The 21,610-nt window shown below is 43.9% G+C and overlaps 1 protein-coding gene across 6 annotated transcripts in view; it reads left to right on the top strand.

The window, feature by feature from the left end:
• Positions 1-21,610, top strand: part of DAB1 (DAB adaptor protein 1) — a 1,124,084-nt gene that overhangs the window by 861,529 nt on the left and 240,945 nt on the right. For all 6 annotated transcript variants that reach the window (XR_013960044.1, XM_080658163.1, XM_080658159.1 and 3 more), the window contains one exon: positions 1,098-1,300. Coding sequence is in view for 5 of the 6 variants with exons in the window: in XM_080658163.1 (XP_080514289.1) it covers positions 1,234-1,300 (67 nt within the window). In the remaining variant the exon portion in view is untranslated. The remainder of the gene's footprint in view (positions 1-1,097; positions 1,301-21,610) is intronic.

Below are 21,610 nucleotides of genomic sequence, written 5' to 3'. Positions count from 1 at the left end.
TTAGATTAAACTATTCTAGATCAGTGGGATGAGTTAAGCATTGGCTGACTACACAGTTAAAGATCCATTCCCAGTAGCCTGATCAGCCTAACTTGATCAGAGACTTGGCAGCTCCAGATCTAGTTTTATTTAAATATTATCTTAATATTATTTACAAGTGGTTAACTAGTGAAATGTTTATTTTCCACTAAACTCTCAGATATAACTATCAGGTAGGTGGTCATTGAGAAAGACTGCTGACTTGACACAGGGAATACATTCATTCAGTGTAATGAAATCAAATGAGATCATGTATGTGAAGCAGTCACTGAGGGCATAGTATATAGTAAGTGCATAGTAAATACTGGCTGTAATTGAAGTGGTCGTATTATCACTGTTTTCTCTTCCTAGCACAGCGTCTGAACTTAATACTGCCGAGCACTGTGCAGCGCATATTTTATTAGAGAAAGAATGAATGAAATGTGTGTCTGCCTGCTTCTTTTTCTCCCCACATTAAATGCTTGTCTGCTCTTATAGCTGGGGGACAAGCTGACATACAAATAGGCTTGCTGAAAGTTTCTCAGTCCCATTTGTCACCTTACCCTTGGAGCCCAATTGTATGTCAACTCCATGTCCCGCCTGATGCCTGCCAGTGAGGGGCAGACCCAGGCCACTTCCCTATGATCTGCTTTAGCTGCCAAGGCTCTAATCAAGCTTGGCTGATGGATGGGTGTCCCATTGTTGGAAACATCTGCACGAGCTGCTCAGGAAATATGCCTTTGCTTTGTTTTTCTGGGTGACATCCACTTCTGGAAAATAAGAAACATGGAAAACAAAGATTTGGGCTTGCTCTTCTTTGAAAATCCAGAGTTCTGAAGACCTATTTTGAGTTACCTGGTTTGAGAAATGGTTTTGCATTTTGCATATAGGCTTCTCATTCCCTTTGCTATAAACCCTGTCCATGGCTTGAGGAAATCATGTGAGCAGTTTGTACATGGAGGCCAAGATTTTCAGGGTTTTGTATGACTCTTCCCCCCCGCCCCCTAATTTCTGTTTAACGTCAAAGGGGTGACTATTCTGAATGACCACCTTGATCGTTCTCTTCCCTTGATTTGCAGCACTCAGAAGGAGTGAATGACATGTGCAGCTCGGGGCGTCATTTCTGAAGGGAGGCGTCGTTCTCTGGGAGAGGAGTCCCCCATGAGCCTGGCCGAGGCCCTGGATCTGTGTGCAGTGGACTAAGGATTTAGTAGGATGTCAACTGAGACAGAACTTCAAGTAGCTGTGAAAACCAGCGCCAAGAAAGACTCCAGAAAGAAAGGTAGGGGTGACTGTGTTCCTTCCTTTGTGGCTGCTTGTCTGTATTGGAATGAGTTTTGTGTTTTTTTTAAATATATTTTATTGATTTTTTACAGAGAGGAAAAGAGAAGGGTAGAGAGTTAGAAACATCGATGAGAGAGAAACATCGATCAGCTGCCTCCTGCACACCTCCTACTGGGGATGTGCCCGCAACCAAGGTATATGCCCTTGACCGGAATTGAACCTGGGACCTTTCAGTCCACAGGCCGATGCTCTATCCACTGAGCCAAACCGGTTAGGGCTGGAATGAGTTTTTATCTCTGTAATGATATATCTTCCATCTTTGTAATCACACACACACACACACACACACATGTATATATTTAGAGTCACCGGCATGATTGGATATTGTTTACTCATAATATATTTTAATGGATCTCCATAATTCTCTGGGTAAAATCTAAAATTCTTTTCATGACATATACCTTCTTCCCATCCCTCCAGCAATATCTGCCTAACCGCGCCCCCCCCCCCCGCCCCACCGCCCACCCCATCCCCGCTTTTAACCCTGTTTACCCTCCAGGCATTCTGTCCTCTGTGGTTCACCTTTGCATACACAAGTGGTTTTCAGAGGAGAGGCCAGCAGCACCAGCAGCACCTGGAAGGTTGGTGAAAGCACAGATTGCCAAGGCTCATCCCCAGGTTTTGGTTCCCCAGGTCTAAGATGGGGTCCAAAACTTTGCATTTATGACAAGTTCCCATATGATGCTATTGCCGTTGGTTCAGAGACCAGACTTTGAGAGTCATTGGACTCTTATTAGTCCAGCCTGAAATCACTCTCCACTTTTTTCTAGAAGGACTCCTCCTTATTGTTCAGGTTTGAGCTTAGTGGGACCCTCTGGGGAGTGTAGGGCTTTCCTTACTCCCTGAATTGGGGCAGTTGCTCATTTGTTTTGCTTCAGTAGCACTTTGTTACTATCTCAATTTATTAAAAATGTCCTGTGTTTTTGGTTGTCAACTCTGTCATACACTCCTTCAGACCTGGACCTATTATTCACCCTTTCACTCCCAACACTTAGGAAGTGCTGACACAGGTAGACACATAGTTTCCTGGGGATGAAGACTGGCGTGCATAGTGTGATGATGAAATAAATCTATCCCTTTTGATGTTTTCTGAAGATTTGGGTCCTATTGCTTTATGACCATCCCTTTCAGGAAATGTGTCTCCCTATTGTAATTGGATGTCAGCAACTTCTTGCGCGCTGTGTGTGTGCATGCGCTGTGTGTGCGTGCGCTGTGTGTGTGTGTGTGTGTGTGTTTCTCCCCGTGGTTTCAGCTCTTTCCTCCCCCGTCTTCTCCGCTGCATGAAGGAGGATTAATAGAGCTCTCTTTCAGGTCTTGAGATCTGTCAATATCAGCTTGCAAACCCGGATGCCTCTGGTTGCTCTGTGAGGCAGTGATTTGTTTGGGTCGCACTGTGCCTGCCCTGTCATGTTGGGGTTGGCACTTGTCTGACACTCTGGAAACAGGGACATACATGTAATACATATGCAGCTTTCGGACAGCCAACACCCCAGGGAGGACTATGCATTATACTTTAGATGTTTATTGGAAACACAAATATTTTGGAAGCAGTCTATTTTATTCTCTAAAACTTAATGTAAACCTTATTCTTTATGCATTGTGGCCTAAGCGTAATAGAAGAAAAGCAAGTTGGTGAGAAAACAGGTCTTGGAAGAACTGCTACATAGGAAAAAATTGCAGAATCTGTTATGTACTAGAATTTAAATCCTTTTTCAGTGGAAACTGACAGGTTATATTTTTGCTTCAAATTTAACCTTCCCACTAAACTTGTACTCTTAAATGCTTAATACATTAAAAATTGTATCTTAGTGCACATCTTTTCATTTTTAATTTTAACATTGCAAACCCAGAAGTATTCTAAAGAGAGGATTCAGGTTTTCAGAACATTGGCTTAGTGGAGGATTTGGAGGGGGAGTGTGAAGGTGACCTTTTTATCTCATCCTCATCTTCATATCCTAATAAGCCCTAAAACCAGCACAATACATATGCAAGGAGTATTCTCTAGTGAGTGGCTAATCCCACAGAGTCTGGGCAGGTCAATCTGGGTCAAATTCTGGCTATACCGTTTCCTAACTATGTAACTTTAGAATATTAATTTACTCTCGGAGCCTCAGTTTTCTCTCCTATAAAATGAAAATATAATATTGCAGACCTCAAAGGCTCACCATGAAGATTAATTGAAATAAAGCAAATAAAACACTCAGTATAGGCCTTGGCATATATTAAAGGCTCAAGGAAGTTTAGCTTTGTTCCTCCCTTTCCTCCCCCTTTCTCCTCCTCATTCTTGCCCTACTGCTTCCCATCCCCTTCCTCTTCTATCATCTTTCTTCATTTTCCTTCTCTCACTTCTTTTCTCTATTTCTCTTATTCCATTTCTACCCATCTCCTCCTCTTTGTCTTCTCTACCCTCATCATCCTCATCCTCTTCTTACATTGTTTTCTCTTATCCCATTGTAGAGCCAAGGGGATCTTAAGAAGTGTATAATAGATTATTTGTCCCAGAGCAAGAGCTCAAAATTGTTTGTAATTATGTAACAGAGATAAATCTTTATTCTTGATAATGTGTTTGGTCCAAGCACCATGAAAACACATTCATACATTAAAACAAAAGAGAGAATATGCTGGTAACAGGATTAATTTATTTATTATTCTTCAGTTTTGACTTTGGAATGGTCAGTATTCTATTAAACGAATGTTGTTAACTGGGCCCAAACAAGTAGAACTTGAAAAAGAATAAACAGTGTATATCTTGATCTTGAATATAATTGTATTGCTAAACTCTTACTAATACTTTCTCCATCTCCTCTTTGATTTTCTGTGGAGGCAACATATAACCTTGTAAGTAAGTTTCTGTCTTCCTCTGCAATCCTTAGGTACTTGTTTTTCTTATCATGGTACATTGGCTAGTCTATCAATACAATATTTAGTGATAGTAGGTATCCTTGTCTTGTCCTTAAACTAGTAGAAATGCTTCTAAGTTACTGTAAGTGTGATATCTAAGTTTTTACTAAAGATTCTTTTTAAATATATTTTTTATTGTTGATAGTATTACAGATATCTCCCATTTTTCCCCCTTTCCCCCCTTCCTTCGAACCCCTACCCTTCCCCCATGTTAAAGATTATTTATTAGTTCTCCTTCATTTATCGTTTTTCAGGAAGTCTATTTTAAAGTTTTGAATTTACATGTTGAATTTTTATTATATGCCTATTTATATTTAAATCAATGCATATTTTTACTATTTTAATTTATCTTATGGTGGATTTCCCTGATAGATTTTCTAATCTTTCATTTCTGAGGTAAATTCTAGTGGTTCAGGTGTATTTTTTATATATATATATGGATTTGATTTGTTGATATTTTCTTAGGATTTTGATATCTATATTCATCAGCAAGATTGATAGATAACTTTCTTTTTGTGAATAGTCTTTGTGCCTGGTATTAGTCAAAGTTTATATAAAGCTTTCTGTGGTAAGGAAACACTGAATCATATGTAGGTCTCTTTCTGGGAATACATATATATATATATATATATATATATATATATATATATTAGTGATTTTCATTTTAAAAAAAAGCTATATATGCTTATTATTAAGAATTAGAAAAGAAAAAGTAAGCATGCATATTTCCATAAATCAAAAGTAACTACTGTTAACATTTCAGTCCTTTTCTTATGGAGTAACCCAGTTTTGCCGGCTCATGAGCCACATGCAGCTCTTTGGCCCCTTGAGTGCGGCTCTTCCACAAAATACCACGTGCGGGCGCGCACGTACAGTGCGATTGAAACTTTGTGGCCCATGCACAGAAGTCGGTTTCGGCTCTCAAAAGAAATTTCAATCGTTGTACTGTTGATATTTGGCACTGTTGACTAATGAGTTTGCCCACCACTGGATTAACCTTTCAGAGTGGCTTGAGATTATACTATTCATACCGTTTTATATCCTCTTTATTTTGGATGTTATATCGTAAGTACATTTTTAGATTATTACATAATATTATAGACTAGAAAAGTTATTTTCCTCTTGGCAAAATTCAGATAGTTCCTGGGCAGATATTTTATTTCCTAAAAAAGAATACCTCATGACATAGGCCACCTATTGTGAGAAAGAGTGGGTTAAAAAAAAGTTGAGAAGCCCCTTAGAATTTCCCATAAACCTGTCACCCTGGTTCTTCACCCAGGCTGCTGAAACCGAGTCAGACAGTTTTAAATGCAAGTCACACAGGGGCACATTTCCCCACCAAATGAGTTTCTAGACAGGCCATGTACGAGAAATAACGGGAGTGTTCACAATTTAAATAAGGAAGGGATGAAAGTAGTGAGCAATAAAGTTGTTTTCTTCATTTCATTTTTATTGGATTGTGTCAACACGCATACAGCTTGTCAAACAGTGCATATTCCAGGAGTGGGGTTGGGTGGAGGACTGGAAGAGGGGAATGCTTATTTTCAGGGTTGCTACCTGCCTTCAAAGGGGAGAACAGTTAACACAATTCTTGTTACCGGTCATCCCGGCATTAGGCCACCCAGTGGAAGACTGTGGTGGAGGAATAGGTCCTGTGATAAAGCAGATGCAGACACTTCCGGGGCCAGTGCCTGGGGTTTCCAGTCAGCGCCACCTGGCAACTTAGTGTAGGGCAAAGAGCACTAACTTTGGAGCCAGTCACACCTGGTTGTTTAATACTAACTAACTCTTTCCTTATCTGCTGTGTAACCAGAGATGGTTATTTAGCCTTTGAGCCTTGTCTTTAAGAGGGTGTGTGTGTGGTGTGTATATGTGTGTGTGTGTATGTGTGTGTGTGTGTGTGTGTGTGTGTGTGTGTAATACTTGTCATCAGAAGGGCAGGGGATATGTCCTGGGTAAAGGGCAGCTTGGGATCTGCAGCCTGGCACCTGCTTGGTGTGTGTTAGTTTTTTTGCCCTCTTCCTTCTGAAATCACAGTTCAGCATTATCTCCCGATTTTATTGAAACACCTGAAGATAAACTTACTCACTTTCCTTATCTTTATGGTTAGCATTGTATCCAAGGGTCATGAGTTAACAACAACATGAAAATGCTTCCTTAGTATTTCCTCCCAGAAAGAAGCAGCTGCAAGAGTCAAGGCTCTAGTGGGATCCAGGACAAGTTGGTGGTCAGGTGGCAGTGCCTTAGCTTTGGACTCAAATCAAATTGAGTTAGAACCTGCCTATGTGCCTCAGGAGCTGTGAAAGTTTTTGGAGATTTCTTTGAAAATTCTGGTCAATTTTGGTTAAGGAGTGGTTTTGATACTGCCATACTTAAGTATGATCCCTGAACTGGCCAGTCAGCCTGGGAAAATAACCTGTGTTAATGGTGGTCTGTCACTTAAGAGCTTATAAGGTGCTGTTGTATTCATTACCCCATTGGATCTTTGGGACCCTAGGAGATTAATTTAAATAAAAAAATACATTTTATCAGGCCCATGGGTCAGAGCTGCTGTTTCATCGCTTCTATCCACTGCTGTTGTCCTGCAGGGGAGGCAGCCTGAGGTCGGTCAGGACACTGGATTTGGGCTCAGACCTCATACCCACCGCTCTCTTTCTCCTCTCTCTCAAGTCACTTCTACTTTTTAAGCTTTAGTTTCCTCAGGCACTAAATGGATAGAGAAAGTATATTTGCTCGGCCAATGTGAAACATAGACAAGACATTAATTGCTCACTTAGTTCTTTTTCCCACAAGCATTTATACAGCCCCAGCCAAGAGCCCTGGTGGCCTCAATGCCCTGGGGGAAAGAAGCACCTGGGAGGGGAGTGTGACCTGTCAGTGCAGGTATCGCTACCTCTGGAGGCCCTTCGGATTTTTATGTCTCACCCTTCCCTGAAAAAAAATAGTTTTCCATACTTTGCAACTTTTATTTATTCTCAGTCTATTACTATTCATAAAATTGGTTTAACTTTTATTCCAAATTTATACATATTGATTGAATATTACATGTTTATCATCATAAAGAAAATTCTAATTAAAACACTTTTTTTTCTGCTTTCCTGACCAAAGGAAATGAATTTCATCTTAATAAACACAAGTTACACAATACTCTGGAAGTCTGTACACATGGACACATGAATGGGTTCACTAGATGTTGAAGTACATAGATGGTTCTAAGGGATTAGTGTCAGGGCTGGCCAGAGCCCCTTCCTCTTAGATGACAGTGACATGACCACAGTCACTTAGTTGGTCAGTGACAGAGCCAGAGCTGGAACCCAGGTATGACTCCCTGGCTGGTGTTTAGATTTCAGACTACTTACACTCTTAGGAATAACCTCTGGGTATTTCTCCTTCTTCTTCTTCTTCTTTTTTTTTTTTTTTAAATTGATTTCAGAGAGGAAGCGAGAGGGAGAGAGAGATAGAAACATCAATGATGAGAGAGAATCATGGATCAGCTACCTCCTGCATGCCCTCTGCTGAGGATCGAGCCCACAATCCAGCCATGTGTCCTGACTGGGAATTGAACCTTGACCTCCTGGTTCATAGGTCGACCCTCAACCACTGAGCCACACTGGTCAGGCTGTTTCCTCTTCTTTACACCAAAGACTCCAGGAAGAGCCCATAATTTAGAAATATATAAAATTACATTTGGGTCAAGGCTCAGCCCATTTTCTACTTGTCTGTCTCAGGCTAGCCAATAATCTTTCTGAGCCTCATCTGCACTCATAAAGTGGGGAAAACAGAACCTATCTCAAAGTGTTGTAATAAAGATTGCATGAGTCAACTATTTAAAACACCTACCACAATTATCTGTACATAGACTCAAGAGAAGGAAATTGTTCTTCCCCGCCCCCCACCCCCCATCTCTCCTACCAGCCCTGAGAGGTGGCACTTCTCTTAGTACCATCAGGTATAAAGAGAGATGGAAAATACCCCTACCCTCCGAGTTGCATGGGCTATTTAGCCAGTGAGAAAAAACATCTTCAAATGGATACTTGTTCCAAGAACAACTGTGAAAGTAGACAGGAAGTACCAAGGAAAATGGACCATGTTGTCAAGCTACAAACATTTATTAATAACCATCATTTATTGCATGCTTCCTGCATGCCCTCCATTTTAGATAAATTGTCCCTAATGAGCCCAAATCTTACATCACATCATGGAACACATAAGAAAATAATGTTCGGAGAGATCAAGAGACTTTCTCAGGTCACATGGCTTGTCCAGAGCTAGAGAGCACTGTCTGCCCCATGTGAAAGTCTGTGCCGTGTTCTCTGAATGCATTCTGTGGGTTCATCCTGTGCCCTGATGCTTGGGTTGGGAAATGTGAGCAAATTACAAGGGCTGCACTGTTTTAGGGGGCTGCGCATGAAAGCAGATCAGCCACATCATGTAAATTTATGGCGCCTCTGGCTTGGCAGGGGTTTGGATCTTGGTGAGCTAATTGCTCTCTGCTAACTGTGATTTGCAGGCTTTGGAAATTCAAAATCAAGGATTTAATTACAAGACCATATAAATCTCTCTGAGGTGGATCTATAAAGCTCGTGGCTGAAGGGTTGGGAGGGAGGGAATATTGTTTTAGGTCAAGAAGTTCTTACTTAATGGTAAGATTGACTGTCAGAACATATGATGTGTGGTTGGGAGAGACTTCTGTATTCTCCATGAGCACATGGTCTCAAATTTATTACAGGCCACCTCACCCACTGTGGTCATTTCATGAAGACAAACTCATTTCAGGTTGCATTGGTGACCTTGTTCAGGGCCTCATTCTAGCTGGTTCTAAATGACTTAGGAAAAGCCAGGCTTTCTTCAAGTCCACACCTCTGTTCACCCTTGACCTTATTTTATAACCCCAGAAGCATACCACTCAGGACAACACACCGAGCAAGCTTTTTGAGATCTGGTCCGTCACCGATTCTGTGCCTTTGTCAAACTGAGCCACACAGAGCTTCAGGTCCCAGGGTGCACCTCTGACTTTCATTTGATCGGACCATCATCCTTAACATTTGGAACTTCAAGATGCCCTCAACTAATAAACCACCAATTATCAGCCCCTGCGACCTCCTAAGTATCTCTTAAATCCCATCGTTCTCTCTCCTCGCTGCCTGTCCTACAGTCCTTAAGGCTGTCTGGATTATCCCAGCCCCTGCCTCAGTGGTCTTCCAGTTTCCTGTTAAACATCTCTGGGCTGTTCTTGACACTCTCACTAACATGAATATCTGATCAGGTCCCATCTCTGCTTCACACTCTTCAGTCAGCAGCTCCCACTGCTCCCACTGCTTATCTGGCTCCAGAGAGGCTCCATCTGGTATGACCTCTCCTTATCTTTCCAGTCACATCGCTCACCACTCTTCCACAATGATACTTCCTCCACTCTGGCTCAACTGAGCTAATTTCAGTTCTCAGACCCTACTATGTGATCTTTCACATTTGGAATTTTGCAAATGCTTTTTTATCTCCCAGGAATACATTTTTCTTTATTCTTTTCAAAGCTTATTCCACTTTTGATTTAGTTTAAAGTTAGATATGACTTTTCCCAGAAATGCTCTGGTGATTTATTGCAGTCCAAAGATATGACCCCCAGTTGTGGGTTATGACTGGTGTGTGTGCTCTCAAAGCAGCTCATTTTGCCCATTATAATACATTATTTTAACTATCTCTTTATCTATTAATGATTCCTCTTTATCACTCACTAGCTGAGCTCTGTGAGTACCAGGACCGTGCCTGTCTTGGTAACCACTTCACTCCTATCCCCAAGCTCTTCCAAGCACAATGCTAATAGATGTAGGCACACAGCATTGTTTGTTGAATGAATAAATGAGTTAATAAAGGAACTTATGACTAACGAAGCCTTCCCTGACTGGATTTGTGAGGGGTCCATACCATCTGGTACTTATTCAAATCATCACACTAGCCACATTTTTTTCCTATAATCATTTACTTATTTCTGTTTGTGATTAGCTGTGAGTTCCTAGCACAGCACCCCAAACATGGCAGGTACTCAGTAAATGTTTGTTGAACTTATTATCATAAAGTATGGGGGAGAATGATTTGTACTCGGAGAAAGAAAATTTAAAAACACATCTCCCCTAAATGCTGGTTCTTGAGAGTTTGATAATGTTGCTCTGAAAAATCCCTCCATTCTGTGAGCTGCTTCTCATTTTGTGATGTGTGTCCAATCATGTCTGGTGCCGTAATTTAGCGTGATGTGGGCCATATTGGTAGTAAGAGCTGTAAGATTTGCCATATTAGTTCATCCCACTGCTTCATTAAGCCCAGTGTGCTGCCTCTGGAAGTGGCTGGGCCTGAATTTTGATGTTTGGGAGAACAAAGCCCTGCACATTAGCCCTCCAAGGCCCAGGAGTCAGGTAAAGTGCACTCCTTCCTGGGGTCAGAAAGGCCTCATCTTTGCAGATAATCAGTCTGTGGACTTGCTGAGCAGGCACCGTGCCCCGGTGTGCTGGAATTTCACCAGCCCCCTCCCATTGCAGCACAGCTTCTGGGATGGTCAGGGTACAGGAGTTTCGAGCCTGAGCATTTCTGCAGTCCATCAAGAGAGCACCTGATGGGAAAAAAAGGGGCATCTGTAATACTTTCAACAATAAAAATAAAAAATAAAATAAAATAAAAGACTAAAAAAGAGCCCTGGCCAGTTTTTCTCAGTGGTTAGAGTGTTGGCCCATGGACCAAAGGGTCGTAGGTTCAATTCCCAGTCAAACGTACCTCGGTTGCAGGTTCATCCCTGGTCCTAGTGGGGTGCGTGTGTGTGTGTGTGTTGGGGGGGGAACCAAGCAATGGTTGCCTCTCTCTCCCCTCCTTTCCACTCTCTCTAAAAATCAATGGAAAAAATACCCTTGGGTCAGGATTTTTTTAAAAAAAAAAAGAGAGCGAAAGGGAAAGAGCCTTGGATCAAAGGCAGAAGAGGGTGGAGTGGAGGTGAAAGAGGAAATAATACCTATTGTTCATGTTTTATCATTTAAGCTGAAAAACAACCTTTAGACAAGTATTCCCATTTTACTTGGGAGGCAGCTGAGGCTCAGAGAGGTGAAGGCTGCACACCTTGTAAGTAAAGGGAAGCATTTGCATCTAGATCTCTCTGGCCCCAGAGCCTGTTCACATGCTTAACACCAGACTAAGCTGCTCCCTGCTGGATGGTGTGTGCTCCTCCCAAATATCAAATAATGCTGCCCTGCAAGACATCTTCCTGCAGATGCCACGAGTAGCACCGTGAGGTGGAGATGCCTCAGCAAGAGAAAGGAGTGATGACACAATATGGTGGAGTTAGAGAGGGAGTTAAAATGCATAGGCAGCCCTAGCTCTTCATCCTCCTTGGCGGCGTGTGTGGGGTTGTCACGCACGAGGGCTGCGCGTGATTGAGAAGGAACCATTTTCTAAGGATGTCAGTTACTCTGTTTTCTAGGTATCCAGAGTAAAGACTAGGTGAATTTGAAGGCTTTTGATTGTGCATAAATCGAAAGGCATTTCTAGACGTTAGTTTGGAACAAGCACTCCAATTTCGCAAATGCTCCTACTCTATGAATATTATAATCAGCCCATTTCACCTTCCAGGAGGCATCCCCACATCAGAAATGATAATGAAGATGCTTGTGATGAAGGTAGTTGCTATCTGTCAGCAATTACAAAATATCAGGTGATATATTCAAACATTTACATGTATTTTTTTCAATCAGAACAATCCTTTGAGAGAGCTCCTTTTTGAAATATCCAGACCACAGATGAAGAGCTGGGAATTGGAGAGGTGAGGCAAGTCAGTGCTGTGACCCCAGAACCTATGCTCTGAATGGCTGTTCTGTCTCACCCATCTATTCAGAAAATAATACACATGCCATAGGTCCCACCTGGCACGTTCTGAACACACTGACCTGCTGGGCCCTCCCTGAGTCTTTTTCAGCTCTCCTCTCAACCTGGAGAAAAAAATCCCCGTTTCTTACCTACCTGTAATGGCCCACCTGAGCCTCTGAGACCCGGTTCAGACAGCACGTTCATGAAGCTCTTCCATAGCATTCCTCTCCTCCCATTTGATTTATGCCTTTTTTCCCCAAAGATAGTCAACATTTTGTGTGTTTTTTAAAAATTTAATCCAGACAATGCTTCTTTTTTTTTTCTTCCATCAGTTAGGCAGTTAGGATTGTACTTAATGCCTTTCTTCCTTGCTAGATTGAGTCTCAAGTAGAGACTGGATGTCAGAGACAGTGGCTTGTGCATCATTGTATTCTCTCAAAGGCTGGGAGGAGGAGAATTTAGAGTTCCCAGTGGAAAACATGGGGAATGACACTAATTACCTGACTACTAAAGGCAGCCAGAGAATATAGTAAGAATATAAGAGATTTTTGTGGTTGATAAAATGCTCCCACTTTTCAGACACAGGAACATTACTCAGATACGTTCAAAATAAGTTCAAGGTCACCCATCATGTAAGTGCAAGAACAGGAAGGTTTCTGGTTTTGGTTTTATTTTAGAGAGGGAGGGAGTGAAGGTAGAAAGGAAAGAAAGAGAAAGAGAGAGAGAGAGAGAGAGAGAGATATTGGTGGTTCCACTTATTTATGCATTTATTGGTTGATTCTTGTATATGCCCTGACTGGGGATCATACCGTAACCTTTGAGTAGAGTATGACACTCTAACCAACTGAGCTATCTGCCCAGGGAGAACAGAAATTTTAAACTAAGGTTTGAATGACACCAAGCATGGGATTTTTTTTGCATTGTCTTGCTGTTTTCCAGCAGTGGCTGTGGAGTAAAACCTCAGTGGAAGCTCATTTGATTGGGGTCTGGTTCCTGTGGTCAAGTGGTAGTGATATCTGCAGTTTATTTTTATAAAGAATTTCTACGTTGTCCTTGTAGATCCACTTCCCTGCAATTGGGAACTGTCATCACTTGATCTTCTAGCCTTCCTGGCTGGTGCCACTGCTCGGGGGAGACCTTGCCACCTGATCCTTAAACCAGAGGCAGGAAGAGCCAGGCAGGAGCTCGACTTGGAGGAGGCCCAGCAGATGATGAATACCAGACCTGAATCTTATCATGTATTTCAGAATGATGTACGGACTGTGGGAAACTGCCTTTGACAAATGTGCACAGGAAGGGGAATTATCTCCAACAATGAAAAATGTTCTTATTGTGTGATCCTAAAAAGGATCAGGACCTCTATCATTGGGAAAATGATCATCCCCGTATCCCTTATTAACAGCGATATGGAAGCGTGTGCTAAAGACATTGGGTGTCTTGCAGAAGCTGTGATGGATGGCCATGAGCTAGAATCAGGTGGGACTTATGAAAGGTAACTTGATGCTTGATAGCAGGTGGGTAATGTGCAATGAAGCTGAGGTCCCTTTTATTCCTGGATTCTTGAGGCTCTGTAAGACTTGTACCTGCTATCTTAGCCACGTGCCCACTGGCTCTGGTCAGGCTGGAGATGTGATTAAATAGTGGAAGGTATGTGATATAGGTTTGTAGAGAATAAAACCACTTCTATGGAGAGAGGAAGACTAATGTGCCTGGCATCTATAATAATAAAAGCATAATATGCAAATCAACTGAATGACCAAACAGCAGAATGTCCAGACGATCACACTATGACACTCACTGGCGCCAGACCAGCCAAGGCGGGTACGATGCGATTGGTCGGGGGAGCCCCACAATTGATTGCCCCAAAGAGGGAGGCCCAGGCCAGCCAAGCAATCATACCCCACACCTGTCGCCTACAGAGGGAGTTGACCAGTGGCAGGGGAGAGGCGGGTAGCACCACACAGATGGCAAGCAGTGGCAGTGGTGGGGCGGGGCCAGCTGCCGGGAGCTGGGGGAAGAAAAGCCCCAATAGACCCTGATTACCGGCCAGGCCTAGGGACCCTACCCGAGGGTCCTGGATTGTGAGAGTGTGCAGGCCAGGCTGAGGGACACCCCCCTCCCCTGTGCATGAATTTCGTGCACTGGGCCTCTAGTTTTAAATATTTAATCTTGTTAGATTTTCACATACATATGCAGAAACCTAGCATCCTAGAGATTCAGTAGCCTGCCCAAGGGCTAGAAACTATCAGAGTAAGGATTTGAACCTGAACAGTCTGATTTCAAAGTCTGTGCTTTGTCATCCATAGTAACTTTAATAAATAATCTCCTGGTGGGAGTTGGAATAGTAGTAATAAAAACAACTGAACGCATATGTGAAGGAGGATGCCTACAGCAGCCTTTAGCACATAGTAGATGGTCAAGAAATGTGAGTCAAATCAAGAATTGTCTTTTTTTTTTCCAAGTTAATTTTGTTAGGGGCTGTGTAATGGTTAAGAATTTCTTTGAGTTCCGTCCTTTCTTCCCTCTTTCCTTTTTTCTTTCCTTCACTCCATTTTTGAGCATTTTCTGAAAGTAGGTAGAGTGCTGGCCACAGAAGATTGTAAACATGTTCTGGGCTTAAGTAATTTAAGATCTAATACGAAAGATAGACAAATAAGAAGCAATTATAGTTTGTTGCAGTAAGTTGTAATCCCAGGGCAAAGATAACCAAGCATCCAAGGACTTCCCAGAGATTGGGTGATATAAATAAAGATTCTTGGAGTTAAGATTTACTTATTTTTTCACTCAGTGCATGCTTTGTGAAATATCTTCTACTGTTTTAGAGATTGTCTACCTATTAGATTTAAAAGCACAGCTATGAAAAGTAAGTTCTACCCTGTCCTCCAGTGAAAAGGAAGACCAGCGGATTAGAAATCTTCCTTGGCAGTAAATTGCCTCCCTGCCTCTGCTAGATTAGAAGCTCCTTCAAGTTATCCTATCTAATAAAAGAGTAATATGCAAATTAACCATCACTCCACTACACCGACAAGCCACACCCACCAGCCTATCAGGAGTGAGTATGCAAATTAACCCAACCAAGATGGCTGCAGCCACGGAGCGAGCAGGAGGCTTGGGTTTCCCCGGCGATGGAGGAAGCCAAGCTTTCCACACACCCTGGCCGGCCCAGGCCTCCGCTTAAGGCTACAAAGTTTCAATTATAGAAGTTAAATGAATCCCAACAAAAATGGTGGCAGCCACAGAGCTGGAGAGAACAGGAGGCTTCAGTTGTCCTCAGCGATGGAGGAAGCCAAGTTCCCACAGCCCTGGCCTTTGCTCAGTGCTACAAAGTTTCAATTGTAGAAGATAAATAAATACTAACAAAAATGGCTGTGGCCATGGAGTGAACAGGAGGCTTGGCTCTGCTCAAGGCTACAAAGTTTCAATTATAGAAGATAAATAAACCCCAGATCCCAGGGCCTCTGTTTGGCTTGCTGGGGTGTGTGGCCGGCCTGAAAACCACCACAGGCCCCTCACCCAGGCCACCCCATGCCCCAAGGGAACCTCCACCCTGATCTGGGACACCCTTCAGGGCAAACCAGCTGGCCCCCACCCTCTATCCTATCTAATAAAAGAGTAATATGCAAATTGACCATCACTCCAACACACAAGATGGCTGCCCCTATGTGGTCAAAGATCCTGCCCCCATGTGGACACAAGATGGCAGCCACAAGATGGCCAGCAGGGAAGAGCAGTTGGGAGGGACCAAGCCTGCAGGGGAGGGCAGTTGGGGGCAACCAGGTCAGCAGGGGGCCAGTGAGGGGTGACCAGGCCAGCAGGGGGGAGCAGTTGGGGGTGACCAGGCTAGCAGTGGGGGGCAGTTAGGGGCAGTCAGGCAGGCAGGCAGAGGCAGTTAGGGGTAATCAGGCTGGCAGGGGGGTAAGTTAGGGCCCATCAGGCAGGCATGCAGGTGAACAGTTAGGAGCCAGCGGTCCTGGATTGTGAGAGGGATGTCCGACATCCCCCAAGGGGTCCCAGATTGGAGAGGGTACAGACTGGGCTGAGGGGGACCCCCCCCCCCCCATGCACGAATTTTGTGCACCGGGTCTCTAGTATACATATATTATTCGTTTCCTTTTCTGCATAGAATCAGGCATATAGTATGTGTTCATTAAGCATTTGTTGAACAATGGAATAATCTATATTAGTTAGGTAATTCTTTGGCCTTTGGCTTACATTTTCCTAGAATCAGTAATTTATATTCCATTAGTTTTCCGTTAATGTTTTAAAATAATGATTACTGTGGCTTCTCCTCCTGCTCCCAGAGTTATAGATTGCAAATAGATTTTGTGTAATTTGTTAATCCCGGTCGATTTTGATGGCTGCTTTGAGCACTAGGTAGAGGATTCTGAAGTCATATCCTGGCTTTGAGTGAGAATAGCTAATACTCAGGTATATTTTCTTTCAATCTTCCCCGTCCACACCCACCAGCCCCTTCGCATGAGTTTGTACACACAAGCATGCAAACACATGCTTCCTACTTTGATCTCACTGTGGACTTAATTCTACGTAACATTTTTTATGAAGCCTTACACTTGAAGCTATCCCTATGTCATTACACATTTTTACGATGATCCTTTTTTTAACGTCACGTGGTCTAATTTCCTTTAGCTTTTACTCACAAAGCCTCTCTGCCAACCCTTCTGCCATTGCTGCCGGGTTTCACTGTCCATTCCCCAATTTCCCAATTTGTGCTGCAGCTGAGGCAGACAGATCGGCTTTCAGCAGCCAGCGATGCATCCTCTTTTCACCCTTGAACTGGTGTGTGTTTCTGTTCTGTATTTGGTGGCAGGGAAGGTCCCAACTGGCTTTCTGCAGCAGGAAGAAGCCGGGACTTCAGGGTGGGCTCCTCTTCGCTAGGGTCACCCCAGGGGCTGCCCCTCCAGGAAAGCATTAGCATTAAGATTCGCCAGCGGGTGCCTCTGAGCTCCAGTGGTTTTTTGCCATTCAAACCTTCTAACCTCAGCTGATCAGCTCTAATATGTTGTCCCGGTGCCTTGATTTTTTGGTTCATCTGTTTTAATGTGATGAAATGTAAAAACGGAGCTCCGTGTTGTCCCTTCACAATGACCACAGGGAGTTTCAGCTGATAACCTGTCCCTTGCCTGTTAAGGATTCGAATTTTAAACAGCCCCAAATACATTTTCTGGTATCTGCCATCAAGTGATTAGTGCAACTATTTAGTTCTGGTCGTCTTTCCTATTCTTGTTAGATTTATTTTCTCTTCTTAGAATTCTTCTGCCGCCCTCTCTGTCTGGGAGACTGGAGATGCCATTTAAACCTTGCTTATTAGGATTCCATTATTTGTCTCTCCTATACAGTCAGCTAAATCAAAAAGTCAGACGGTGTTTTTAAATTGCAAATTTAAATGACAATTTATAGACCAGGTCTACTGGAAATTTTCTGTCCTTGGCATCCATCATTGCCTGTGTGTGTGTAGTTTTATGCTCTCTCTCTTTCTCTCTCGTTTTATCTTCTTGAGAGCACAGCGTATATATCCATCAGAAGGATCAGAACTGCTTGCAATCAAACAAAAACTGCAATAGAGATCTTGAAAGGAAATGAAGACAAACACCCTACCCCAGACCTTATTTGAATATTAGTTCTCTTCCTCCTCCTTCCCCTCCCCAGCCTCTTAAAAAAGAAACTTATATCAGTCACTTGTATTTAAAGTGTTGAAATCCATGATTTAGATTCAGAACAAGTAAACATTCACTGAGGGCCTGAAACTATGGTAGATACTGTTATCTCAGTTCATCTAATGATAAAGCGATGATAATGACACTGTTATTGTTAGTATTATGATAACTAAGATTTATTGAACACTTACCATGTACTGTTCTATGTGTTTTATTTGACAGAACGTATTTTAGATGATAATATGTGGATTTCTAAAAGAGGGAACTGAAATTCCTGGGAGGCAACTAGCTCAAGGCCCAAAGCTGAGTGAGGGAGGGAGCTCCAGCTTCCGACTTCGGCTCTGTTCGCCACAGTAGCTTCTGTCCTCAACAAGAAAACTTGGGATTTCTTTAGTACCCTTTCTTTTTAAGAATGACAGGTTGAAAAGTCGTCTCGCTATGCCTTGCTCAGTTTTAATTTTTAGCAGATTGGTATAGAGAAGGTGTGGCTTAACACACCGAAATCACCTTCTTTTCTTAGTCCATTTTCTCTAAGATCAGAGTAGATTGGCAAAGTATTATGATCTCCCATTTCAAAGCTGAAGTATTACCTATTTCGATGGGTAAAATCATCTCTAAAATCCCTCTGAAGCTGGCTGCAGAGGCTGGTACATTTCAGAAAATGCCTGTGATACCCAGCAACGTCAGTGATGAAAATGAATGGAGGAAAATTTGCATCTGAGGGCCCATGTTTAATATGGTCCCACTGCATCTATTATGTCAGACTTTTGCATTTATAACAGGAGGCTGAAGGTCTTTCTTTCAGCCTTTGCTCACCAGGCTCCAATGTCAGCAGCAGCGGGGGAGTCCAGGGCTGGTGGGATTCCAGCGGGACATAGGGGTGAGGGCATGAGGAGATGAAAAGGCTTCCTCCCGCCTGCGAGGGAAAAAAAATGTGGAGGAAGCCAGGGAAGCCATCAGATAACAATACAGGTTTGGCCCAGAGTGAAAGAGAAGGAAGGAAGAGTGGGTGGGAGCATGTTAAGCAAGGCCTTTATGGAGTTCTTGAGCCAAAGTTGATCATCAGAGGAGCCCTGTGTCTCCTGGGAATGGACCTGCCTGAGTATCCCTACCCTGCTCTGCCGTTGGCTGGGACCAGCCTGTGGGACGCGTGTGGTCTTGGTTCAGAGGTGGTTTTCTGAGGGCAGTATTAGGGGCATTTGCTCAGTTTGTTTTTCTGCAGTCTGAAAGATGCATTTCACATTGCACCAAACGGATGCTCAAATACCCACATGTATAGGGTGCTCTGAGATATCCGCTCTAAAGGCTCCAGCTTGCCACCATTTGGTGCAGACTCACAATTTGGATTCCTCTCCATATGCCACCCCATGTCCCTCAGGCAGAGGTGGGCCAGTGTAGGTTAAAGGCAATGCTCATTAAAGTCAGGGTCTCGGGTTCTCTGGCCAGTTAGTCTAGCAATCCCCAGGCTATTTTGCCCTGCTTAGCCTAACAAGCCTGCAAAGCCTAACGAAAGGGGACCAAAAGCCCTATCGGGCTGACAGTCCAAGAAGGAAGCCCTCTTAGCACTTAGTGTTCTTCCCACACAAACAGCAGGGGATGCCCACCCCGTTGAACCCCCTCACCAATGCCAGGAAGGCTGGGGAGTCACATTTTTTGAGCATCTTTCTGATGGCAGTGTGCATGGGGCCTTATTTAAGTCAACTCTGTGAACCTCACAGCAACCCATGTGCTCTTAACAGTATAGTCTAGTGATTGCGTTACTGTCTTCAGAATTACAAATTGATCCGTCACAGCTCTGCTTTTTAGTAATTAATCCATATGACCTCAGGCAACTTCTAAATTTTCTCAGCCTTAATTTCCTTACACGTAAAACAGGAGTGATGGGACCCATCTCTTGGGAAGCTAATTTAGACCAAATGAAAGCATACAGGTAAGTGCCCCAGCATGGTGTTTGATGAATATGTGGTGACATGCTAGTTTTCTGAGTCTTGTGACCCTGTGCATGTGTCCACCCCGGCCTGGCTATGATCCAGGGGTGGTGGTAGGCAGACACCAGCTGCACCTTTCCTGCTGTCTTGGAGGCTACCACTTAGCAGTCCAGTGTTACTTGCTGGTCCTTAAGCACGCTGTGCTCCTTGCAGATCCTGGCTCAGCCTTCACACTGGCCTTCCTGCACAGCCATTTGTTGCTTGAGACAGAACCACTCATAAAAGAAGCAATCTGGAAAGCTGGGCATCCGAGGACCTGCAGCCTGGCCCTGGGCAGCCAGGCACTCAGGGACCCCCCTCTCATCTCTCCAGAGCTACCTTTCTTTGCTCTTTCAGGACCTGCTTCTTGCTTATCCCTCTCTGCAGCCGGCCCCACCTTGGTCACTGTGGTCATGGCTAGCTTTACTGGCTTCTCCATGCACAATCCTAACTAACTCTGAGTTGACAGGGTCCCAGTTCCAGATTTTGGACAAAGAAAATCTGCGAAGCTCAGCCCAGCTCTGACAGTGGTCCTTCCAGAATTGGGGACATAGAATGTGACCATAGGTATCACAGCCCATCCTGTGATCATGGACAGGGATCAGTATACAAAGTAGTGAGACATAGACTGAACAGACACAATTCCCATAGAGATTCAGCTTAGATGTCGCTTCCTCCGTGAAGCCTTCCTGGACCCAGCTGAACAAGGATACTTAGGCCCTCCCCTGCGCCACTCAGATTCTGGGCACCAGCTTCTGTTACAGCAGCTCTCACGATGTGCTGCACTTTCCCCAGCCCCACGTCCATCTTTCTACCAGATGGTGCCTCCTGAGGGCAGGGACTGGATCCACTTTCTCTTTCCAAGCCCTGGCTGTAGGCCACTTCCTGCCACATAGTGGGTACTTATCAATGTTACGAATTGAGTATTACTGGGGAAACAGACAAATAACAGCACTGCAGAATAAGTATTCCCAGTGACAACAGGAAACAGTTGTTTTGCCAGAAACTGGTTGTCACACACACCCACCCCCCTCCAAGGTGCCGTGAACATCAGTGAGGACGGAAGCAGAGCCTCACGGCCACTTGTCATGTACCGTCATGGTCTGTGCCTTTGATCCCAAACTCCTTTAGGTTTTGCATCTTAAAGAGCCTTCTGCAGCGACTCACTCACGAGCCATCGGCACCCCGTGCATTAATGCCAATTAGTCTGGGAAAGAGGAAAAAACTTTGGAGACTTAATGAGCTGAGTTGGCACCTGTTCACTCAGCCCTTCAGCCCGAGTCTCTTGAGCTGCTTAAGCCAACTGGAAGAGGGCGGGTTTAACCTTTCCGGGGAAAGGCTTACAAAGGCATTTTTGCTGTAGCTTTTCCCAGCTTTCAGTTTATGTTGGGTGAGTGGCCTAAAGATTTTGGTGTGAATGTCTTCAGAGCCTGGGCCCACGCCATACTTGCACCTCCACCCCCACCCACCTCACCCCGGGCACTTGGTTCAGCGCCAATGCTCTGAGGCTAAGGCGGTGTGTTAGTCCTGGAGACAGCGCAGGTGTGACGTTCCAAGTGGCTTTTCCACTGAAGAGCAGTGTGATAGGGCCTAGTATGATGCCTGTCACTGAGGTGCTCAGTGGATGTTGGTGGAGGGACTGTCACCCAACACACTCCAGTGTCACCGCTGTGAGTGTCCACTCCCTCAGGACACTGCTGGGACCACGCAGTATGAACAGCACCTCCATCATAGTATGTGCCCAGGAAATAGTTGCTGAATGAATGAATGAAGTAACACATGATGAATGGTAATTAAAAGCAGCTGAGGGACCTGGATTTGAATCTGGCTTCTGCTGCTTCTGAATGTGGTGAACACGGGCAG

The sequence above is a fragment of the Plecotus auritus genome, assembly GCF_963455305.1.
Source record: "Plecotus auritus genome assembly, chromosome: 2".
Taxonomy (NCBI): Eukaryota; Metazoa; Chordata; class Mammalia; order Chiroptera; family Vespertilionidae; genus Plecotus; species Plecotus auritus.
The sequence above is the reverse complement of the archived record's forward strand: the minus strand, read 5'-3'. Positions and strand labels throughout refer to the sequence as shown.